This window comes from Manduca sexta, chromosome 16 (genome assembly GCF_014839805.1).
Source record: "Manduca sexta isolate Smith_Timp_Sample1 chromosome 16, JHU_Msex_v1.0, whole genome shotgun sequence".
NCBI lineage: Eukaryota > Metazoa > Arthropoda > Insecta > Lepidoptera > Sphingidae > Manduca > Manduca sexta.
The window spans coordinates 3,279,440-3,305,068 of NC_051130.1; the positions used below are offsets into that span (position 1 = coordinate 3,279,440).

Genomic DNA, 25,629 nt, shown 5'->3' on the forward strand with positions numbered 1-25,629 from the left:
TACTATTTAAGTTATACAGTACCTACATATATTGGCTTTTAAATTTAGTGGCAATTTAAATGTGTTGTGGATTGGGATTTTCAATTCACAGGTCGGCAACGCTTTCTTGAAGTTTTTTTATTTTAGGTTTCTAAACTGCCCTAAACAACAATAAAAAACCAATTGTATTTTTTTTTCTTCTTTTCATCATGTACTGTAGTTACCTTAAACTGATTTTGAAAAGAGCAACACCAGTTTCTTGTCCGTTCTTCTCTGGTGAGAGCTGGGCCCTTATTCTGTATGATAGTGTAAACGCGTTACGCGGCCGTGTCATGTTATCTTCGAGAAATGTGCGTGGAACGGTATTCTGTCAAATTTCTATAGTCCTAAACAGGACGCGTTGTGTTACGTGCTTGTTACGCACTGTTAAAATAACGTGCGGGATAGAGAATAAGGCCCCTGCTTTCCGAACTGGTGGCAGAGTTAATATTGACGGAATCTAAATAATGTATAACATTTTACAGGTACAAATAAATTACTTCATTTCATTACGTTACTCAAATACTATAAGTAGAGAGGCAATATTGTTACCAATAATACATTACTGTTAAAGATCTGTGATCTATATAAAAATGTATTGTGTAGATAAGACGGATTGGTATCCCATGTAGGTGAACGACTACACCGCATTAAAGTTAGTTTCCTTGTAGTTCAAATATTTTGTATCAATTTTTATTTTATGCGAGTGCAAAGTGACCTCACTGCACCTGACGGTAAGTGGATTGGGGTCCAATAGAATGTCGACTGACGAGAGATGATTACCCTTCTGCAGTCGTAACAATTATGCCGGCCTGTTTGGGGTCCAATAGAATGACGATTGACGAGAGATTTTTACTCTTCCGCAGTTGAAACAATTATGCCGGCCTGTTGGAATCGAATACACAGAGGCTGATCCCGGAACGCGACATACTTACGTGGGCCACTATGACGGGTTTTAACATCTTGTGTACGGTGGTCGCTATCCACAGCTAACACCAGCAAAATTCATAGCAATTCATATGAAGTAAATAATAATAATATAATATCAGCCCTGTATTACATACTGTCCCACTGTTGGGCACGGGCCTCCTCTACTACGGAGAGGGATTAGGTCTTAGTCCACCATGCTGGCCTAGTGCGGATTGGTAGTAAATTATTTTTTAACTAAATCCGTCAAACTATTAATTCAACTGCAATAAACGTAAATATTTCTCGTTGAGACTAAAGAGCCATTTTGAAATCTACACACGAAATTCGAATTTGTTGAATCCGCACAAGTGCCATTATTCCAGTAATGGTTGAGTGAGCAATTTATGAAATCCTTATACAACATACTCCTTATTGTTAAATCACTTTTCAAAGTTTATCGCTTTCGTAGTCATTTTAGGAACATCGATCTTGTAGTTCATAAAGGTCTAGTATTTTCTTCATGGCCATACGGATATATGATTTTGAAGAGAGAAACGGCTTTTGTTTCAAAGTATTGCTAATATACTTGACTTTAGAGAAATAAATTACGCTTTGATTGACATTTTGATTCGTATACCTTTTGTAAAAGGTACAGTCAGGCACAAAAGTAGCTTAACAAACAAAAATTCAAATCGCCACTAAAATGTGCCTACATCAACAATATATTTTTGTTAACTAAAATAAACTTTACAGGGTTAAATTTTAGATCAAGAAAAAAATATATTTCGATTGTAGTTAACATGTGGCAGCGTTGTGAATTTTTTTATTTATTCTGCTCCTTTTTTGGCTGACTGTACCATTTTGAAACAGAATAAATCTCCATTTTACCAGTTTATAATAGTAATCGTTTATGCAGGTTGCAGACTACCTTGTGGTAATTGTCTGCAAATTGCCTTGTGTTAATGTCTCTCTGTTTAAGAAAATAACAAAAGAAGCATAATAATCGTTAACAGTGAATAGGGCTTGAAGTAGTTTCAATAAATATTTGTTTTACTATCGTACATGTGAATGTATGTAAATGTATTTGTTTGTTAAGAGCCAACGCTTAAGATGCGGTTTGGATGTCTCGCATATAAGTAGATTACGTTCCGAGTTAATAGGAGTCCTGTATAACGCTTTAAATTAATATTTTATTGTTTGTTTTTGTATCTATTATTTCATCATTGGCAAAATCACCGATAATTAGAGGCAGCCATAATATAAAAATGAAGAATAATATGGAACATTTTTCAATATACTGTGTAAAATTGTATTACTAAAAACGTGCCAGCTTTCGGTAATCCACCTATATAAAGGCTTATTATCTAAGAATAGTGGATAGTTGAATTTCCGGATAAGGACTTTCTTGTGGATGAAACAGCGAGAAAAAACTAGTGGTGATATAAATTGTTCCGCGATATTGTTCATACAATACCATTCCTCATTGTTTTTTATAAGACAAAGCATCTAGGAACACAATATTTTTTATTGCCTTATTGTATTGAATCATTTTGTTGATCAGATAGAATGTACGAAATGTGTACGCATAAATTTTAGTAATATAAATATTAGGTGGGAAGATACTAGTGTTATTTTGCCTGATTACATCATGTTCCTGTAAGGAAAAAATACCAAGAATACTTTTTAAAATAGTTCTTACTGGGTAGAGCTTAGTAAAAGATATTAGCTAGTTATTATGGTGTTTATTTAATGGTATCCCATAATGATAAGGATGAATAGATAATAGCAAGAAAATAATAATTCAAAATAAGTTGCGAGCTTGAGTATAAGCGATGCGGATTATAATTGTTTACGTACCAATTACCTAAATGGCTAATGACAGCGCGATGCACAAAATGCTTCAAATATAAAATAAAGTACGTTAGCCCTTACATACTGAATACTGATAAATTTTGGAATAACAGCTCTTCTATTTTGCCTGAAAATTAATATAATCTATAAGTTAATCTGGAATATAAACTATCTGTGTGTTCATCCAAATACGTTCACTCGTTTTTGCATTTATGTACTTCTAACATCCAGTAGCGTCCCTGGATCCCCGATTCTAAAAGATTCGTCGGAAGATGGAAAAAATGTCCTCCAAGGCATCGCGTGAGGTCCCTATAACCATAAGGCCCATGTCGGTTGCCCGATTCGCCTCTCCCAAAGACGACCTCTGTCTATATCTAAACATCTTCAGAATCTTTCGCATACATATTATAAAACAAAGTCCTCTTTTCTGTCTGTCTGTGTGTTATTGATTTTTACAAAACCTACTGAACGGATTTTTATGATATTTGGTATGGAGATAGTTTAAAACCCAGGGAAGGTTATAGGCTACTTTCTATCACGGGAAAATGTAAAGCGGAACTTTTATACCGCAAAACGCCTTCAAACAGCAAAGTCTAGTTACTATATTTATGAGTACGTCAAATAATAAAATATATAATAATATCAGCTCTGTATTATATACTATCCCACTGCTGGGCACAGGTCTCTACTTCTGAGAGGGATTAGGCCTTAGTCCACCACGCTGGCCTAGTACGGATTGGTGGACTTGACACACTCTCAAAATTCCTATAGAGAATTTCTCAGGTATGCAGGTTTCCTCACGATGTTCACTTTCACCGGTAAAGCGATAATTCACAAATAATACACACATTATTTTTTAAGAAAAATCTAAGGTGAGTACCTTTATCTAAACTGAATAACTACGGTCGATAACCTCTCGACCAATTTCACAAAGGTTTTGTGATTAATACATCGTGCCCTTTGCAGATCGTCTGTACTTTAATGAGCTCCACTTTACGATAATTGGTTTAATAACCTTGCAGGTGAACGCCATATTCAGTCTAGACTGAGAGGAACTTGCCTGGCAATTGTTTTTTTAGTTTGATCCTGTTCCTCTCCCTTGGATTTTGTTGTTATATTTTGTTACATAAAAACGAAAATACAAGACTAAAAAGGGACGATGATGGTTAGGGGAGGAAAGAGTATCATACAAAGTCTTAAAAACAATTTGTTTATAGTCTGTAAAAATGTCATCTGAAACGCCTAAACATTATAATATATTACTGAAAGTTATGACGTGTAAAAAAACGAATTGTTTTGAAGCTCTTAAAAATAAAGAAATATATAATTATTTAGTTTTTAATCTTAGGATAAAGAAAATGAAATTCCACATAGTAATGGCGGGCGCAATTTGACAATAAAATATTATTTTTTTGTATTCTAATTGTTATTTTTTATTTTCAGGTAAGTCAAGGCCATCATAATTATTTCCGGATATTATGTAAGTAATTAGGGGTTTGATGTATTCCTATTTTAAATTAAAATAGTTAATATTACGTTATAATGATCATGACCCGCAGGCCTAGGTTTGAGCAAGCTTGGTCTAGCATTAAGGATGTCCTTCTTTCACCAGCCTTTATACCACTCTGATGAAGTGTCGATGCATAATTCTTTAATGCATAAATATTGCAGAAACGCTTTGTCTTAGTTTTAGTGGCCGTCTGCCTAACATTAACTTTTGCTAGACAATCCGGTCGCAAGCATCGACATATATGTACTACGTACTAGATTTCGCGTTCCGAACATTCATTGTGTTCAACTGAATTGAACTGTAATCCATTCAAACTGATTTTAGCGTGGTGTCAATATTTATGCTTTTAGTTGTGTACGGAGTGGCGTGCATAATATAAAAACGTGAGTCTAAGTGCAAACCTGGATGTGAATAAAAAATATTAGTCAAACATGTAAAATTATTTGTTGTTTGAAGTGAATAAATAGATTACAACAGTGACGTTATGGTCGCCATTTTAGTTCAGATTTTGAACAAATAGTTTGTATGGACGTTCGTGTCTATAGAATATACATCAATGGTCGCAAGTAAATTGTGTTGCTCGGCGAATCGAACACAGATTCTCCCGAGCCATAGCCAATAGTTGTCGCTAAATTAATAATCACATATAAAGATAATGAAGCTTATTTCAACCGTTACACTGACATACAAATCTGTCACGATAACATTTAAAAATGTGGATCTAGAAATCCTATTTATAAACGTCTAGATTTTAATCGGTGAAGGTCAACATATTAATAAGATTAATTTACCTATTAGTAAACAGTTTTAATGTGAAAAGCTATTTTTATCAGCAAAAGTAGTCAGTGTAACTACTGGACATAATAAGACTTAACATCTCTTGTCTCAGGATGGCGAGCGCAGTGGAATACCAAACAATACTTTATAATTCAATGTATTGGATGGTGTTTCTACTGTTTATGGGCGGTCGTGTCGCTTACCATCAGGGGTACAGCAAACTCGTCTCGTCAATCAAAGCAATAAAAAAAGGATGTGTATCAATTTTAATAGTATGTTATTAGTTCTGGAGTATAAAAGGCCACGTGCGGCATTGTTTATTTTTGCCGTTAACTAGAATGTAAATACGGATTTGAAGGACTTATCATCGAATGCCTTAAGGCGACGAGTGCGATTTCCAATATGCCATGCAGCATTTTCTTATCTACTCTTTACGGGCGCGCGTGGAGTTTTCCACCAGGCAATTGACATACTTATCTCGTATTTAAACAAGAATCGAGAATATATTACAAAATTACGCTCTTTCAGCTCCTTTTTATTTTCAAAAGCACCAATAAACGAACGCGTCATCGACTCTATTCAACGTTGTGATTGATTTGTTTTATATCTCACCGAAGATACTGTTTTAAAGTACGACAGTAAGGTTCAAATTCGGCTGCACAAGACAAAATCAAATGTTTTCCAATGATATTTCCTCGGATACGTATGCAAATCCGTCCCTAAGGATTGTGACGCTCCGGTGATTCGAGACTATATTGTGCAAACAGGGTTCAAGGTTAACTCAGATCTTTATTGGTTTGTTGTCTAACGTCCAAATGTCTAGGCAACGAGCCAAGTTTTATGATGCGCTTTCTAGAAGCTTCTCGCATCATCCAGTCGTTTATCAGACTGCTAGATTTTTATCGCGGCTCCCAACGTTCCTTTTTAAAGTCTATCTAAGGAATTTTACAGAACAGAAAGAGCAGTATTAGGTTTTGGGTGAAAGGCAACTGGCGACCTATCTTTTGATGAGAGGTTACCTTCCCCCTTACACAACATCTATGCTATTTCTCAGCTATGCTCGGTTTAGTAAAGCGTGGTCAAAAGAAAAAACCTACTGAATATCTAGTTTAATCCCTCTATTGGCGTGTTACGTTGAATCTTTTTAACAAGATTGTGGTCAGTAACAATATGAGGCTTGTTTCACTTCTAAAGATTTCCCTAGAGAATAACTTCTACATATGTAGTGATGAAATTAAGCTCGCATAATGAGTAAATCATACACGTATTAAAATTCAGATTTCAACATTTGCGCGCTGATTTCGGCATCCTTCGGGAATAAAACTCTATTCTCTGATAATCGAATAATCGGCATTCACTATTCAACAACATTTACTAATTAAGTGCAATAAAAATAATTAATTAATGTAATTATTCAACAGCATAATAGACATACCCACACATGTCACCCATTTATCCTCGAAGAGGTATGCAGAGGTGCAACCCGGGCACTCACTTTCGCCAAGTGTGTTCCGCCCCATGATATGATAAGGGGCGAGCCTATCGCCATATTGAGCACATATTCCTGGCTCCGGGCTGATACTGAGCAGAAAAACCCAAATATCACTTTGCCTGACCCGGGATTCGAACCCAGGACCTCAAAGCGCTGCCGTACCGCGCCAGCAGCGCAACTACGCCACCGAAGTAGTCACACAATATAATATATCTAATTATGACTTTTTATAAATGAGGGGTAGCTGGTGTTAAACCTATTGGTGCGATTGTAGTCTTTGGTTTGATTCAATTCGAAACCTTGTGTGTATCCTGGTTACTTTCAAGGCATAAACATCTCTCGTTTCTGATCAACACTTTATCTAAACTCTATTCCGCTTACAATTAGGATTACTTTGCCGTGGCTGAAAAGAACGATCTCCTCGTCTGACAATTCAAATGCCTGAAAATGTGAGCTTAAATTATTATTGCATAGTGTCCAACTCATTTTTGCCCGAAATTTCGATTGTAAACATTTCCAATCCGTGTGGTATTATGCCAACACTGAATTAAGCGGATTTGACCGCGATACGGAAATTGGTGTTCCGCCAACGCCGTGGGTAATTACGGGTAACATGGACAGTACTGGGCATTATTTTTACCGCTACTAAGTATTAGTATATTGTATTTTATTTATTTTAAAGAGTATGAGTAGTTTGAATATTAGCAGTGAAGGGTGAAATATTACGAAAGGGAACACGTTTTTTTTTTTTTTTTATGGCAATTAGTGCCGATGTCGACAATTCTGCCAATGTCAAATGTGCGATGAGTACTCGTGTGTTTTAGCCTTTAACATACGGTATTGAATGCTTGCTTAAAATAAAAAAAAAAAGAAATAATTTGACAGTTGACACTGATAGTGTATTAGATAACAGCGCTGTGATTAGTAGTTAGTACACAGTAACAATAGGACACAAATAATATTACTTAATTGTTTAAAGTAGTCTGTACATGTTAATGTTAGCATAAAATATTTTTGTGAGAGTATTTGTAACACTTTTCGCTAAAAAAAACATTGGTCGTTGACAGTCGTACTGGTCGGTTGGTTGGTGAAATGTGTGTGTTTCTGTAGTCGGTGATACTTATTTTTATTTTAATCAAAGTAGCTTCAGTATCCTAAAAATAGGTACTAACATGCATGAATGCGGTTTGCAAATCGTTCTGATGATAATTCCATTTTACATGATTAGGAAAGGGATGCCGGCAAGAATCGGATTATATGAATCCTTTACCATAGATAGACTTTCTGTTAGATAGAACGCAGTGAGTGATAAACAGATTTGGATTAAAAGTGTGAATATATGATGCGTAGTTCGATATTTTATTACCTACTCAAATATTTCTTAAACTATATTAAATACATATTACATTTGAATGAATTTTCGTTTTTGTTGTGTTATACCAAATATTATAAATAGGAACAGATTATAAGTTTGTGTAGGTTTGTAATCTAATCTTTGGAATTGCTGAATCGATTTCGAAAATACTTTCACTAATAGGAAGCTACATTACTCCTGAATGCTATAGTTTACTTTTATCCCGGAAAATCTTTTTCACGCGAGGGTAACTGCGTAAGTTGATCTAAATTAGTCAATCATAGGCATTGATGGTTTATAAATAAAACGAAGAAGGATTCCAGGATGAACAGAGATATATATTGCGAAAGTGATGTTACAAGAACCATGGGCACAGACAGAGAGAGGAAAGCTAGTGAGGTTTTTTTTGTCATAACGTCATTAGTGACGTGCCTTTTTTCTATTTATATATTGCGTTTACAATAATCGTCTAACAGGCTTTCTCACCAACTAATACTTTTGGAACGTATCGAATTTTAGTATAAAGCTCTCACCTGTCATAAACCTTTTAACGTGTACGCAGGTTGTTATTATATATTATGCTGCTTATCTATGTCAGGTAGTGTCTGTTTACTTTTCTGATAGCTTGTCCCGGCGGATACGAGGGATCCGCATTGTGAAGATTGAGGTCAACAAACTTCAATTTTGATGTATGACACTGCAAGACTGTAGTTGACTTTCATTGATACCTTATTACGAATATTTGTCGTTCAAAGTGTACCAGGAAAAGAATTTTCAATGAACTGAAAAATAATAAAATTATAGTACGCCTTTGAAATTTAGTGTACAGGTTGTCAAGTGATATGTGACGTCACCGGCTATATTATTGCGCGTGTAAGAAAGAGATAGCGAGATAGGCTCATTAAGCGCCTACTCTTGCTAAGATCAATCTTATCGTATATATGTTGTAGTCGTACTTACTACTCATATTATTGGTATTATAGCAACATATTTTAATCTGAAATCCACCGACTCATATAATACTAGCGCAAGTCAGTTTAGAAATGGAAGTGTCATGTCATATTACAAACATATTATGCAATGTTCGTTCTTACACCGAATGCACGGCTTGCCTGCCCATGCACGGGCACATTTGGCGCGGCACTAGTCACACAGTTCAATGTGTATACCTCAAGTTTGTAACTACACATTGGAGCCTATGAGGGCTCACAAACATTTCTTAGCCTTTTCCCCTCTGCCCATTCTAAAAGGGCTCCTATTTCTTCCCCCAATACTTTCCTTCCCAAGATCTCCCCGCAACTTTCCTCCAGGCCCCTACAATCCCTAAGCCGGGGGATTTCAGTATCCCCTTATATTGACTGCGGGGTCCGATTCATAAAAAAATAACATCTTATGCATCCAAAATTACGTAAAATGTTTTGTTGTGCTCCCTTATCCTTTATAAATAACCTATTTATCATTATTCCTAAACCTTATTAACACGTTTTAAATAGTCTGCATTTTAGCTAATATTAATTAATCTTTCAATGGTTTACATTATACATTGTTAATGTCCGATCTAATTACATTATGTATACAGAGTTTGATATTGAAAACATGCTGATTTTCGATTGGTTTTATGCATAAACAATCTCCTTCGATGGCGGAGCTGTTTGCGTTATAAATTGCATTGTCTTAACTAGATAATGTTGAACATTAAACAGATCGTCGTAGTGTAATGTATTTTTTTAGACATCATTTAGTTTGCAGGGTTAAATACCAGTGGAGAAGTGTTCATATAATCCGATTCTTGCCGGATTCCCTTTATGTAGTCTGATTATCATTAGAACGATTTGCAGACCGCATTTATGCATATATAAGTACCTGTATGTTGTGTCGGGTTCTCGAAAAATCTTACCTTTCGCCGCTTATACACAAAAGAGGTTACATTAAAAGACCTTTTTAAGATCCCCGCTGTCTTCCTATCAAAAATATACCATTAGATAATCATGAACAATTGACTACTCAAATTTGAATAAAACAAAAAACAAACACACATCACTCCTTTATCTCTGAAAGGGGTATTCAGAACTGCAACCAGGACACCCGGTTTTCACGTTTGTGTTCCAGCCAATGATGTGATAGGGGGCGAGCCTATCGTCATGTTGGACGCAAATGTTTATGGGCGATCTTATAACTTACCATCAGGCGAACGGCAACTTCGTCTCGTCACTCAAAGCCATAATAAAAACCTGATTTAGGGTTGACACTGAGCAGAAAAAGCCAATAATACTTTGCCCGATGTGGGATTCGAACCCCGAATATCAGAGCCGTGTCTACACATTGCAACTACGCTAACGAGGCAGTAAAAGCGGCGATAGCCTAGTTGGGTGTGGAACGGACTGCCGAGACGAATGTCCGCAGGTTCAAATCCCAAGGGCACACACCTCTGACTTTTCTAAAATCATGTGTGTATTCTTTGTGAATTTATCGTTCGCTTTAACGGTGAAGGAAAACATCGTGAAGAAACCTGCACATCTGAGAAGTTCTCTATAGAAATTTCGAAGGTGTGTGAAGTCTACCAATCCGCACTAGGCCAGCGTGGTGGACTAAGGCCTAATCCCTCTCTGTAGTAGAGGAGGCCCGTGCTCAGCAGTGGGCAAGTATATAATACAGGGCTGATATTATTATATTATTATAACGAGGCAGTCGATTTTGAATATTAAGCCTATTACTGTACTTATCACCTTTGCTATAACTATTTAGTATGAGAGCATAAATTAATTAATTTGGTTAGTTAAAAATTCTCGTAGTGAAAGATTTGATGACCTCACAACATTTGGAACGTATCTTAGCATTGACCTAAAGATCTTTACTATTAAAACATATTTTGCATAATACATTTTTATGTTAGTACATGTATATATTCAATATAACAGATAGAATTTGTAAAACATATGCGCATGGTAATTTACTAAGACCCGCAATCCATTTTGAATTAATTTTGCAGTTTTTATAAGAAACCAAAACAGCGAAACGATCTTTTGTTCAAGTTAAAATATGAGATATAAAACCTGTTTCCTTGGCCGTTCTGCACGTTTTTGTGACTATAATTATATCGAATCTATCATTATGTGGGTTGGTTCATTTTGGAATCTCCACTTCCAATTTTACCAGCAAATGTTTGCCAATTCGTAGTATTACAAAGATTAGAAATAGCTGTTCATACGAAAGCACGTTGATATTCGATGAATTTGATTCAGTTTAATGAATTCTGTGGCAATAGTTGCAGTTTTTATGTCTCTATAATCATAATATTATCGTAATAATTAATATAGGATGAATTGTAAAAATTTGCTAAAGAGATTTCCAGATTAGATAACTTTATTGCGCATTACCATATTTTTTATCAACCGAAATTATTTCTTAACTTGAAATAAAATACACAGCTAGTATTTTTTCTATAATATTTACAAAACTAACATTAAACATACAACTTAGTAATTACTGCATATTGGTAGATAAATATCGACCATCCATGGATTTTCAAATGAAATACTTATCACGTATAAATTACAATACATAACAAACTTACAACATAGAAATAAAAGTACAAAACAACAGAACAATAGAGAAGCTAACAACATTGCTAGAAGAGAAAGCGGGTGGAGGGACGTAGTATCTGGTATACGTATCGTTCCAGAAGTTCATACGGATGGCATGTGGATTCATCTTGCTGCCTTCAGTGTATACTACAGAGACGTTGAGGAGAGAGTTCCCTTCGATGTAGTTGTAGTGCACGGTTTCCGAAGTGATAGCATTCCATTGTGGGGCGTCTGGTGAGTTTGGATCTCTGGAAATAATTGAGATTAGATTCAACACAAATTTAATTTTGTAGATACATAGTACGAAAAAGCGGCGATAGCCTAGTTGGGTGTGGAACGGACTGCCAAGACGAATGTCCGCAGGTTCAAATCCCAAGGGCACACACCTCTGACTTTTCTAAAATCATGTGTGTATTCTTAGTGAATTTATCGTTCGCTTTAACGGTGAAGGAGAACATCGTGAGGAAACCTGCACATCTGAGAAGTTCTCTATAGGAATTTCGAAGGTGTGTGAAGTCTACCAATCCGCACTAGGCCAGCGTGGTGGACTAAGGCCTAAACCCTCTCAGTAGTACAGGAGGCCCGTGCTCAGCAGTGGGCAAGTATATAATACAGGGCTGATATTATTATTATTAGATATATAGTTAATGTTGGTGGTGACCTTGGTATTTTGTACTCGACTGGACAGGTTACACGTGCTATTTTTTGTACGGTCTCGGTAAAGTGACCCTAATGGCCCTAATAGTAAGTGGAGTAGCGACCAAAAAGAGTATTGACTTACGAGAGATTATAAGCCCTGCCCAGTCAACACAATTATGTCGGCTTATTTGAAACTGGACTCTACAAACTTCACTTTAGAGTCTCGTATCAACGTCAATCAATGTACATCTAATCAAACAGGTCGTAAAGACCCTGGTGAACGTTGAGAGACGCAACTTCCTTCAATGTTTGCTTTTTATTTGACCTACTTTGTACTTAACATCATAGCTAAAGCCTAGCCTGTGAGTCCAATCAGGGGCAAACAAAAATATTGGATTTCATAATGCTGTTTAGAATTTTACTCACCCAGTATAAGCAAAGCGCGATATACGCCTCACCAGCGCAACCCGTGCTGTGTCATCTCCTGGTCTAAGATCGAAGTCGAACAAGTAATTTAAGAATGCCCCATGTCTGGCTCCCGACAAGGGTATTTGATGGAAAGGCCAGTCGGAGTTGAAGGTTCCTCTGTGCGCGAATTCCAGTAACCTCACACTCTGGCTGGAAGTATTACCACGTTCCCTGGCTGCTCTGACTATGGGAACGAGAACTAAAGTGTCTCCATGGTACTCTAAGTAATCCTCTATTGTGGCCATGTCGATAGGTGATTCGCTGAAATAAAATCTTCGTATGCTAGAAGCGACCGTTGTTAGATTCGACCCCGGTCTTATATCCACTGGCAGGAAGTTTGTGAAGTTCGCTTGCATTTCCTCTAACCACTTGTCTTGCACCGCCTGCGGAGCTCTAAGTGTGCCTTCTCTTGTTGTATACGCACTTATGTACGGTATTTGCAGATATTTACCAGATCTAAGAAGATTTATCGGAGCGTCAGCAAGTATTGTGTCATTTGGATTTAAATTGACATTTTCTATGCACGGAGCGAATAGTGGCGTACTATTTGTGAACTTGAAGCTATTTAGAGCGCCTACTAACAAGTCTGTTCTCGTCGTCTGGATTAGTTTTGCCAATTTCTCCCTGCTGTTGTCGGTGTAGCTCAAACTGGCGCCAAAAAGTTCAGCATATCCCACAGGATCGTAAGCCACGGCCGTATGTGCCAGAGCAGACCCACTTAGGGTAATGGCTTTGTGCACGAGGTTCTCTGCTTGCGGAGACATTGTTATTAGATCAACTAAGGCAGCTCCGGAACCGTGGCCTATCAACATCACGTTACCAGGCTGCCCACCAAAATTGGCAATATTTGCCTGCACCCATTTTAGTCCTTGGATTATGTCCCGGAGACCAGCGTTGCCTGGGGCATCAGGCACACCTAAGCACAGGAACCCGAAGACGGATACTCTAAAGTTTATTGTCACGAACACTAATCCTTCTTCAACAAGTCTCCTGTAGGACATGGTGGAAGTTGGAGTGTTGGTGTATTCTTCAGCGTTTAGCCACACGAGTACGGGTTTTGGTGTTGTGAAGTTTTGAGTGAAGACGCTTAAGGTCAAGCAGTCTTCTGTGCCAACGAGACCTCTGGAGGTTGGTTGAGCGCATATCGTATTCCTGTTGATGGCTTGGAACACTTGGGTGCGAACTGGCGGGGGCGTAGGAGCCTGGAATGATCAAATGTGATTTTATCAGAAAATTCATTAAACAAAATTCTGCTGTCGAATAAAAATAGATGTGTAAAACATTTTATACATAAATTTTATTTTCTTGTACGTGAACTTTAATTATGCCTAACCTAATACTCCTCTGTGCGCGCAATGTGCTTAAACATAAGTGCATTTTTATTTTTATTTTAATATATTATGTATGTTACTATTCACCTCCACTTTTTTTGATCTTGTCAACAATTTTTTTCGCTGAAATAAACTAGGAAGAGTTTGTACTATTTTAGATCAAAGACATAAAACTTAATGTAGGTGATTTGCAGTTTTGAATTTGTTTACCTATATTCATGGCTGACTGTACTTCTACTAAGTGTTGATTAAAATGATGTTCCATATCGAGTCATGGATAACATTTACACAAGTTTCTAGCATTATGATAAGATATAACTGTAAAAACATATCGATGACTCCAATATCTTAAGGCTTGGCTGTATACCGTTTCGTCACAGGTTATTGATTTTTTAATAGCTGAAGGTAAATAACGAGCAGGTTCATCAGAGGTTTAGTGGCCGCCATCGTCATTGATTCAAACCAGAAATAAGACGATACGACAAATTTAGATATATGTCTGTTTAAGTATTTGCATGAAGTTTATTAATAGGATGGTTCAGCATCTATTTTTTCCTCTGTTAGTTTATTGCTAGGACCTTAACATAGATGGTATACCTATATAGTAGGCATGTAGTATATATTCTATACAGTAGTGTTTGCTTTTACTGATATAGCGTAAAAATAAATACCAGGCTGTCTATAATTAAAGACCATAATAACCTATTTTTATTGTAATTACAGGAGATAAAGGATTAATTAATCAAAAAACAATTTACTTTTATTGATAACTAGCGTTTGCTCGTGGCTCCGCCCGCCTGAAAATGGTTTTCCGGGATAAATGTTTTCCTGGGATAAAAAGTATCCAATAACATCCCGGAGTACTGAAGCTTCATAATAGTGAAAGTATTTTGAAAATCGGTTCAGTAGTAACAAGAAATTAACCCTTACAAACAAACAAACTCACAAACTTTCAGACTGCTCTTTATGTTTGTATAAATATCAGAGGGGGATGTAAAACATTCGTGCCTTACATAATTATATTTTTTAATATTCTTCAAACCAATTTGTCATTACTTTCACCTTGGTGTTTTAATGCTTGCCTTAATGGTTCAGTGGCGTTATAGGTATTTCAAAACTGATTATGAACGAAGTCCTTGCATCAATTCTCAGGGGTGTAATTTTTTGAAGTAATGTTGTTGATACATAATAATATTTAGTTTGTTCCCAGTGTATATGTAATATGTAGTCAGTCTGTCTTATGATTTAATCAGCGCTATAAAATCAGTCAAGCTGATACTGCAGTAAGGAGCTGAATGAAGGTTCCTATTGTTGGCACAATGGGTATAATAGTTTTTTGTTTTCTTTTTCTCTCATTTTATACTTCACTTTCACTAGATTTTGCTCGCGGCTTGGCCCGCGTGACGGAGTTTCAAGGAAAAAAGTCCCACTATATATTTTCCCGGGTCTTAAACTATCTCGATACCAAAATTTCATAAAAATCCGTTCAGTATATTTTGAGAAAATCGATAACATACAGACAGATAGAAAAGGGGAGTTTGTTTTATAATATGTATTGACATTTACTGTTATTATCAAAATAATAAATTTTTCTTTATTCCATTTATATGTTGAAGTTATATTTTGATATATGTTTCTTGTTCATAAATCGTAAGAACCACTAATTGCGTATTTAATAGCAAGGTTATCGAATTTGATAAGCAAATGAGTTGTCTGAGGTGCAACAGGTGGAATGGAAATAAAATATAATCGAATTTTTACGACTAAGAAATTAGTAAACCGTTCGCCTGATGCTAAGCATCATATCCGGCAATTAATACTAGCAAGCAGTCGCGAAGGGTGTTTTCCGAAATGGAACCCGAAAACATAAAAATAAATAATAATATGCACAAATGCAGTATGCAAATCGTTGTATTGATAATTAGATTTTACACAAATTACAAAAGGGAAGCCACCAGGAATTGGTTTATATAGACGCTTGGCTAATGGTAGCAACACTCAACTACCTGGAACATATTTTTTGATACAGGCATGACAGTGACCCTACGACTCCACATAAGTGTAGTCTAAATATAGTCATATAGTCTAAATAGTGACAACTGATGACATACGATTACCTCTTGCCAGTCGACAAAGTTATGCCGGCCTGTTAAAAAAAACGGAGTCAACTACCGACAGACGATTAAAACTTGTCAGTCGACAAAACTGTGCTAGTCTGTTTGAAACAGCGGAGCGTAACGAAGCAATTAAGAAGGCCGGCTAAACAGTCCCGACTCCCGACTGTCCCAAGAAGTTTATTTCTTGGCGGTCGATATGTTTTTAGGCATACATTTACCATCAGGCGCATAAAGCCTATTTTGGCGTGCCACCGAAAGAGAAATAGAACAGAGTTCGTCACCCTGAGACATTAAATGTTATGACGTCATGTCAAGTAATTATTTTGTCTTCAATAAAATTTAGGAGGCACACAATAGTGCTTGATAGGAAGATAATACTTTGCTCATCGCTTCGATGATAGATATTTATATATTATATAGACTATTATATGTGAGAATCTCTGAGACTTTCTTTACTGGAATCTAAATCGCAATAGATTGTTTCGAAAACTTGACATTATATTTTAGAATTTAATTATTAATAGAGACAATTAAATACGAAATAATATATAGTTTTCGGTTACGTAATTTGCAAATGGAATGAATTTATATTCAAGCTCTATGACGATTTAATTACAGTAATTTAAACTAATATATAAAGCTAAAAAGTTTGATTGAACGTCTTAATCTCAGGAACTAAACTGATTTTAATAAACTTTTTCACGCCAGCGAAACCACGGGCAAAGACTACTTGTTGATGTATTTATAAGTACAATTTAAGAAATCTGTGGATGATACAAAAAGTCTAAACACCCGTTCAAAATCCCTGTTCTTTGAAAAAGTAATAGAAAGTTAAATACTTTCTTCACAAGTGTTGATACTACAAAACATTTTACGAACAGATTCGGAACTAAAACACACGTGACCGGATAATATGTTAATTGGTTTGTGTAATCACAAATATAGACTAAAAAACATATTAATAATTATGTCTAGTCTCGTAAGAAATATAGCTTCCTTAATTTAAATTACGTAATTCGTTTTATTTATATATTCTCTTGACACTTAATGCTTGGATAAACCGTTTACAAAGTGTACAAAACCCAGCTAAGGAATCAAGCCAAGCTACTTCACAATAACAACATGGCCAGATGTGAAAATTATACACATCTTTGCAACACTTGAAATACCTTATTTCAGACTACTGATAATATAGTTATGAAACTGATTATGATGTCAATTGAATGAATTTTTAGATTTAATAAATCAAAACACATGTAAAGTTGATAATAATGTTCTAATTCTGTGAACTCTGCAGTTATTGAACAAATTAAAATTCACATTGAGAAGAAGCTGCTGTTCGAATGGCATTTAATTTTATTTAAGATCAGTTTTTCTGTATTTTTTTTTCCAGACGCCCCGCGTGATAGCTACTGTATTCTAACATACAATTGCCCACTCATGCTACAATGTTTATTCTAATAATAAGTATGTTTACCTTAAATCTATTTTCACCAGAGGTAGGCCCGGCATACGGTATATCGTAAAACGCGAAATAGTTCCCGTCAGGCGCCCTCACTCCTTCCACAACACCTTCAGTGGTATTCACTCTTATTTCCTGCGCAAGCGCACTTGATAACACCGCACAGAGCACACAAATTTTTAACACGCGTCCGCCCGCCATTGTGGTTGCGGGCCGAATACAGCGAGTACGTCTACCTTTTATCAATGATGTCATAGTTTTTTTAAGGATGAGTCAACGTTACACAGGTCTACAGTATACTGTGTAGCTAATTTGATTAATCTTGCGGGGTTTAGGTGTTTGGCTTTTAATAATTTGGAATTATTGGTCGTAATATTTTTCTTATGATAACTAAGTTTGACGCTTGCCGGAGTTATCTTAAACTTGAAGAAATATTTTTCATTTATATTAATATTTGTCTCTAGTTTCGCTCGTGGTTCCGCCCGGGCAAGTCCATGCTTGAATAAAGTTCCACTGAACATTTCACAAACATACATCTTCTTGATATGAAATAGGAATATAATAAGATCAAGACTCTATTAAAGGGGTGGGTAGAGTTACAACTAATTTTCTTGTTGCTTGTTTTGGGCGACCCACCTCGCTTTAAGGTAGAGATAGTGAACCTTCAATGGATAAGCTGCTATTATTTATTAAAAAATATGGCCTGTATCCTGCTATCCAGGACCGGTTTTATCAAACCAGGTTGCTTGGTATCGGCAAAGTGCCTTCGCTGCATCTGATGTTCAGCGAAATGAAGCCCTAAGAAAAATACATATACAATGTTTGGCATATTACTGGCGTGCCCGAATTATTTCGTCACGTGCCATCACTGGCTCGCATTGGTTCGTCATCCCTGCTTTAAGGGGAATTGTAAATAGATAAATTTTATGTTCGAATGTGTGTCACAAGATAAGATTGTGTAAAAATAAAGATTAGGCATAGATATTTGGTACAAAAATAACATAAAAAGTAGTTTATATCGAGGAATTCAAATGGTAGAGCACTGTAAATAATATTTATAATATCACTAGGTAGTGGTCGTGACTCCACTCGCTTGAAAATCCTTTCTAGACTACGTAGGACCCTAAAACACTAGCTTAATTTGTACGACTCTAGCGCCATCTATTTAAAGAATTAAATTAAAAATCCCACGGGAGCAAATTAACGGGATAAAAAGTAGTCTGTGTGTTAATTCAGGACATGGTATATCTATGTGCCAAATGTCACCCAAATCCGTTTAGATTTGTCCGCGGTTACTTCTAACAAACATCCAAACATTATGACAATTTCTTGCATTTATATTAGTAAGTTTATGTAGTTTGAATAGTCTTGCTGACCGGCGAAACATCACTGTTTGACAGAAAAACGATGGGAAAGTGTTATTGTGTCGACTGCCGAGGGACAACCATCTCTCGTCAATCGACATAGTGGTCCTTTCTTTTTACCGTTAAATATGATTCTACCACTTTAAATTTTATTTCCAAAAATGTATCGTCTCTTATTAAAATATTATTTGTGCTCCACATTACTATAACAAGAATCGATCCAGATAGCCTTGACTTTAAAACTACATGTGTAAACAATGTCGCGGTCAATGTGTGGATATAGCTGTTTTGCATAAAATCTCACGCGATACTATTATATAAGCTTTTGTATGTTGCAACGCGCTAATCCTTGAAGCTAAGTCTGGGTGGAAATTCTTAAACAGTCAATATGTTATCCATGAATAAATTATGTTTTGTTGGAGTTAGGTAACTTATACACACATCACGCTTTAATTCCCGAGAGAGGTAGGTAGAGGTGTAACTAGGGCACTCACTTTTCTGTATTGGAAATATGAATATTGGACACGATAATAGAATAATTGGACCAAGTAATACCAAATGTGCCAACTACTTTAAAACAGTATTTGTGGATTTTTATTTGTTATAGTTGGATTTTTCTGTATATTAAGAAAAGGTGGATTGATTCATATTTACCTTTTGTATCAGATATAAAATATAAATAGATCTCGGCGTGTTTTGGTGAACAGTAAACTATCGCAGTGGGATTCATTGCGTGTTTAATATTAATTACTTATTTTTAGAGAATCTGTAGGTTTGTATATTTTGGTACAATATTCCAATTTGGGCATATAGGAGTTACCAGGCTAAATTATATGCTTCTCTGAGAATAGACAGTCTCATACGACATTAGGAAAACCAACTTTATTACGACATCCGCCATTTTATTTTGTCATTTCTATTGATAATAACAATACATAATTACATACTATAAAATTCTCTATAGGAATTTTGAGAGCGTGTGAAGTCTACCAATCCGTACTAGGCCAGCGTGGTGGACTAAGGCCTGATCCGTCTCAGTAGTAGAGGAGGCCCGTGCCCAGTAGTGGGACAAAATGTAATACAGAGCTGATATTATTATTAATATACAGGGTCATTTTGACATCGCGTTACTAAATGAAACTACATACTTATCTACTTGGAAATAACACTTGAGCCGTAGATGTAAAATAAAAATGTGTAAGTTTTGAACAAAATAAAAATTAATAAAAACTAATTTTAACTTTACGCGCCCTAATGTCACTACTACTACTCTAAGAGAACTTGTCGCAGCGGCAACATTCATACTTTCAGTCAGAAATACACTCATGCACACGCCATCCTCGCAGTAAACTACAAAATGATAAAAAAATCACAAAAACTAAAACCAGGATTATTGGTAAAAATATTCGTCATTAATGGATGATTTTTGGCACAATGTCAGCAAAGGTGAAGACGAGTATGTGATTTCATTTAGTAACGCAATGTCAAAATGACCCTGTATAAATTATACTAGTACACGCCATTCAAAATAATTCCTCAAAGAACCATACCAAGTCAGACCTCACACGCAAGCCTGTATTTAGTAAGTTTTTCCTCGTTCGCAGTTGTGCAATAAAGCCTTGATCTTGAATTGTAATTTGCTCGTATGTGTTCAATCAATGCTCGTCACGTTTTATAGCGTATTGTTAACCAAAACAAGTTTCAACTATGTTGTCTATGTGTAAGGTCGGTTTTACCACGGACGTAATGTGTCAAAAGGCATTTATGGGTAATTGTTTTTATATACAATTTTTTATGCTGTGTTTTGCAGTTGTGATCCTTGTCATTAGGCGAGCGGAATCTTGTCTATTAATTCAATGGAATAAAAACAAAATCATAGTATAGGCCAATGTAATTAACGAAGACTTAATCCCGCTCGCGAAGTGTGTCGCGTTCCGGGATCAGCCTGTGTATATCCGGTTCCAACAGGCCGGCATAATTGTGTCGACTGCTGAGAGGTAATCATCTCTCGTCAGTCGACATTCTATTGGACTCTTCACTTACCATCAGGTGCTATAGGGTCACTTTTCCGTGTTTGTAAATGAAAAAAAAAAGTAAGCTGATAATTAAACTAAAATTTGGCTCTGAAATCTTGTTGCTCACGTATAGTCATGATTGTCTCAAGACCTACTCGGTAGCCTACAAAAAAATATAAAGATAATATTATGACATTACGTTGTTTATAAAATAATAACCACAATAGTTTGTACTGTTACGTGCCCAAACATATTTCACGTAAATACGACTTGTGACATCTGTACACCGTTTAAATATTGTAGACCTCGCCGATCGGTACGTGGGAAATGGTGTGTTATTTAAAGCGATATTTTTATAGCTGATATTATATCTTTTTATATGTCCTATAATGGAGCCCTGACGTTGATTGTAGGCGTCAAAGTAGACCGATAAAGAGACGGTAGGACTATTTGGATTCATTTAACAATAACTGGTGCACTATAGCGCAGGATCATGGTTCATGGAAGGATCTAGGGGAGGCATTTGCCCAACATTGTAGGCTTATTCAATACAATGTTCTATAATATTTTTTTATTGGATTAAAATTTACCTATTTCACTTGAGGATGTAATAGTTGACGCGGGTAATTAAAATCATTGCTCCGTTTTAGGAATCGGAAAGACTAGAGCCATCTTTTGATTGGCAAAGATCGATTTCCATTAACATCAGATAATATCAGTTGGAATCGTAATTACAAAGTTTTGAAAGAATTGAAGTTGTTTTTAATTTTACCAAGCCTATTATTGAGTTCATTATATCCTGGCAGATAAAATGTCTATACGGAACTATTGATACGTAATATTATAGTTTTTGTTTGGTAAAGTTTAAATTTCGACTAATTTTGCAAATTATAGTAACATTATATGACGTTACACGTGTGTACTACGCCATTTTATTATAATTTGGCAGTATGCATACATAAGTGAAATAAAAACAGATGTATTCAATAATTTATGAATAATATAACATTAAATTAATTTCATTAATATTACATGTGATGCATGCATTAATTATTTATAAAATTTATATTTTTGCTTAATATGTTAAAAATAGGTCATTGGGTTATTACGTTTTTATTATTTTTTATGGATATATATCTATATTTTAAGAGAATATTACTTGCTTAATGATAACAGAGAAGACAATAAATGTTCTGGCAAAATATAAGGAAACTAGTATTTACATAATCAAACTAACAGACGACATATCAAGTGTCACAATATTCAAATTTCGAACACAATGTCACCATTAAAAAGTCAGAGTATTGATTTCGAAGTTTCGGAGCTGTCAGAGAAAGTTTCGACTTTGTCCTAATTTGCGAAATGTAAGCAACACTTTTCGTGACGTCACGCGACTTTTCATTACTATTTCGCTACGATATCCTTATAATTATGTTGTCTATATTCATGCGATGTAGCTACGAGGGTAATAAATGCTTTTTAGATGGGAACGAATGCCAAAAACGGTGTCACAACGGCATTTAAGTTTTAAAAATTCTGTTTGTACGACAAATTTATTCAGAAATACACTTCCATACAAATCATATTCGCACTAAACTATAATATAATTAAAACATCAAAAAACCAAAACGGTGAGATTTGGTGAAAGTATTTGTTATTTATGGAAGTTTTTTGGTACAATGATAGGAGTACTAATAGATAAGAGACGAAAGTTTTTTGTGCAATTTTATTGTTAATTACTTCATACGTCCGAATTTGACCTTTGTTTCCGCGAGTAAAAAGGCGTTATCGTTACGATCACTTGGGGCACTGGAAGAGCAACGGTTAAGTTGGTTTCACCGGTCTTACGGCCCAATGGGGAGTATAGCATCATCCCAGGATTTGACCAAGTCCCTAACCCCTGTATACTGCCGGCATACCAACCAAAACCTGTAGCCTTCTTCAGCACATACGGGACGGCCCCGGGGTATCTTGTTGCATTCAGATAGCAACGCGGAACCATCCCTGGCCCGAATTCCACTTGCTTCTCTATCATTAAATATAGAGCCTGGTTATATTGAGATATAACCAGCCAGCAACTCAAACAATAAAACCTTTTAGATTAACTATTCCCATATATTTAAGATAATTTATATTAACGTTGTATAGTACCTTCTATTCGCATACCAAATGATGAATAGTGAATTAATCTAAACCGTCGAAGTCTGATGTTGATGAAAGGACGACCTCGTTGTCAACATAAGTGCTTCGTAGTTTCGACTAGTTATTAGTTGTCTGCGGAATGTTGTGATAATTATTTTGAACCTTATTCATTTTAGAAATTGTACAAAGGATAAAATATTTGTACGATTACTCTTTAAGAAGTAAAGTTGCATAATTAACAGTTTTGTATATAATATAATAGAGGAGCGAAAAAAAGCCTGTTCACTTTTCATTAATTATTAATCATGTTCCTTTTAAATGATTCATATTGATAATATTATTTGTATAATCATACCAAAATTTCTTTTGTTTCAGGTAAGTGTGCTGTGCTCTGAAGAAACAATCATAATAGTAGAAAGAAAGAAAGGGAGAAAAGAAATATATGGAAAAATATGAATGAATAAATATTTATAATTAATAGATCAACTAGAGGTCGTATACGTTAGCGTAATATAAAATAAGTGTTGGATTACTATACAAACAACCATAGTACCATACTAAATGCAGAAGCAACTCTGTGTGTGTCTGTGACGATTTCATGGCTGAACTACTGAACAGATTTTGATAAAATTTAATATGAAGATAGTTTGAGACACTGGGAAGGATATAAGCAAATTTTTATCCCGGGAAAATATATAGCGGGTCATTTATCCCCGAAAAACATTTATCGTGTCGAAAAGGTAGTTATTATAATAGGAAAGTTAATAGGTAACTTTTTAGAAAGGGAAGATGAGCTAATGGCGAGTATTAACAGTCGCCATTATCTCGTATACTATATTTACTGGCTCTTTATTAGTTGCATATCATTTTGTTTATTAGTTACTAGTATTTGCCTTGTAAACATTATATTTTTATTCTATACTGACAGTGTCGAGTAAAAAATATTCTGCGTGGAAAAAATGCTTAAAATATATAGTTTCAAAGCAAATCCATCGTACAATCCAGCTTTACACAAAGTAAGTACTTTTTGGTGTAAGTTTCATACGTTGAAGTGTTTTTCATTTAGTTATTTGAAGAAGACAAATTGTACTTATGATGTATATTGAAAATATTGTAAAGCAAATAAAATACACTTAAAGATTTTTACAAAGCCAAATCATTTATCAAAGTGTGTTATGTTAGGTGATTTTATAAAAGAATATACGCTCATAAGCGTAAGATCTATGATGTAGTCAGTTCACTGCATGTCAGGTTACCCGACTGGGGTGGATATCGATCCACTGTGACCTGATCTGACTGATCATCAGAATGGTCTTTAGAGACAATCCTGATACAATAGAAAAGAAAAAATTTATAGGTAGACATATCTGATCGATAAGTCTATCGCTTAGGTATATCATATCCGTTTATTGCGTAGTTGCGGGAGGACGAAAAGAAAATTGTAGGTGTTCATGGACAGCGATCATTTTACGTACCTAAGTCTGCAATCCACTTCGTAATCCTAGTAAGACTACAAAAGCCTTTGGAAAAAAAACTTAGTTATCCTTACTAAAACATTTCTCCAACCATGTAACCTAAATGATCTGACCCTTTGTTATTTTAAAACAGATCTGCTGAGAAAGCCCTATATCTAGTTTTCTAATGAAATAGAAACTTGTAGACATTATACAGCACAATCCAATTAACCGGAACGACTCAGTTGGCTGCAGGCCAGAATTTTAGTATCCATTAGGATTCCTGATTCCAAGATAGGCTAGTATTCTTCGGTCTTACATTTGCTCGCTAGGCAAAAATTTTCTATGTCGTTTTTTTATTTGCGAGAGTCTGTTTGGGTAATATAGAACAGACTTAACAAATTCAATAGTTTTTTCTCAATCTATCTAAACATATTATAAAACAATGTCCCCCAAAGCTGTCTGTGTGTATGTTATCGGCTATCTCAAAATCTACTGAACGGATTTTTATGCGGTTTTTACTAAAAGATAGTGCATGTATGTGATCGATGTTCTCAAAATCCACCGAACGAATTTTTGTGCGGTTTTTACTAAAAGATAGTGCAACTCTTTAGGAAGGTTTACGTTAATAGTACATTGTGGTTTTATGTAAATTGAGTGAAATAACGATTACTGTTGAAGAGGTTGCGTGGTTGTAAAAAATCTCGTGGGTCGCGATTTACGCGGGAAATATTTTGTGACGCACTGATTTACACGCGGGCGAAGCCACGGTCACAGCTAGTTCATAATATTATTTTAAGGTATTTTTACCGTATCATACTTAACACTGCTTAAATTTTGATTACGTCAGTGGCGTATGGCTGACGAAGTATCGGTACATTATACTCTGCCTACCCCTGCAAATAAAAAAGCCATGAAGCTATGTTTATATTAAATTTTAAAGCGGTAACTCGAGACTTGTAAGTAATAAAAGTAATTACAACAAATCCTAGTTTATAGGGCACACGTGGGCCGGACTGTTTCGGGACTTAATGACGGCAAAGTTTGCGCCGGCAAAGTTTCGGTCGAAGGGACTTGGAAAAATATAGCTATGGGCCACTGAATTGGCAATATTCGGGAACCGAGGAAATCATAAAATTCAA

The 25,629-nt window shown here is 35.6% G+C and overlaps 2 protein-coding genes across 9 annotated transcripts in view; one reads left to right on the forward strand and one right to left on the reverse strand.

The window, feature by feature from the left end:
• LOC115447351 (transient receptor potential cation channel trpm) overlaps positions 1–25,629 on the forward strand; it is a 266,806-nt gene that overhangs the window by 67,972 nt on the left and 173,205 nt on the right. The gene's annotated exons all lie outside the window — the stretch shown is intronic.
• LOC115450901 (venom carboxylesterase-6) lies at positions 11,257–17,758 on the reverse strand. The gene is made up of 3 exons (XM_030179051.2): positions 17,528–17,758; positions 12,561–13,804; positions 11,257–11,743 (listed from the first exon to the last, which is right to left on the reverse strand). The coding sequence occupies exons 1-3, from the start codon at positions 17,711–17,713 to the stop codon at positions 11,482–11,484; spliced, it is 1,692 nt and encodes a 563-aa protein (XP_030034911.2). The 5' UTR covers positions 17,714–17,758; the 3' UTR covers positions 11,257–11,481.

Excerpts from the sequence above, each read along its gene's own strand:
- LOC115450901 (XM_030179051.2), bottom strand. The coding sequence starts at position 17,713 with ATGGCGGGCGGACGCGTGTTAAAAATTTGTGTGCTCTGTGCGGTGTTA. Across the intron at positions 13,805-17,527 it reads CTGGTGAAAATAGATTTAAG|GCTCCTACGCCCCCGCCAGT; the intron begins GTAAACATACTT and ends TGATCATTCCAG. Across the intron at positions 11,744-12,560 it reads TCGCGCTTTGCTTATACTGG|AGATCCAAACTCACCAGACG; the intron begins GTGAGTAAAATT and ends AATTATTTCCAG.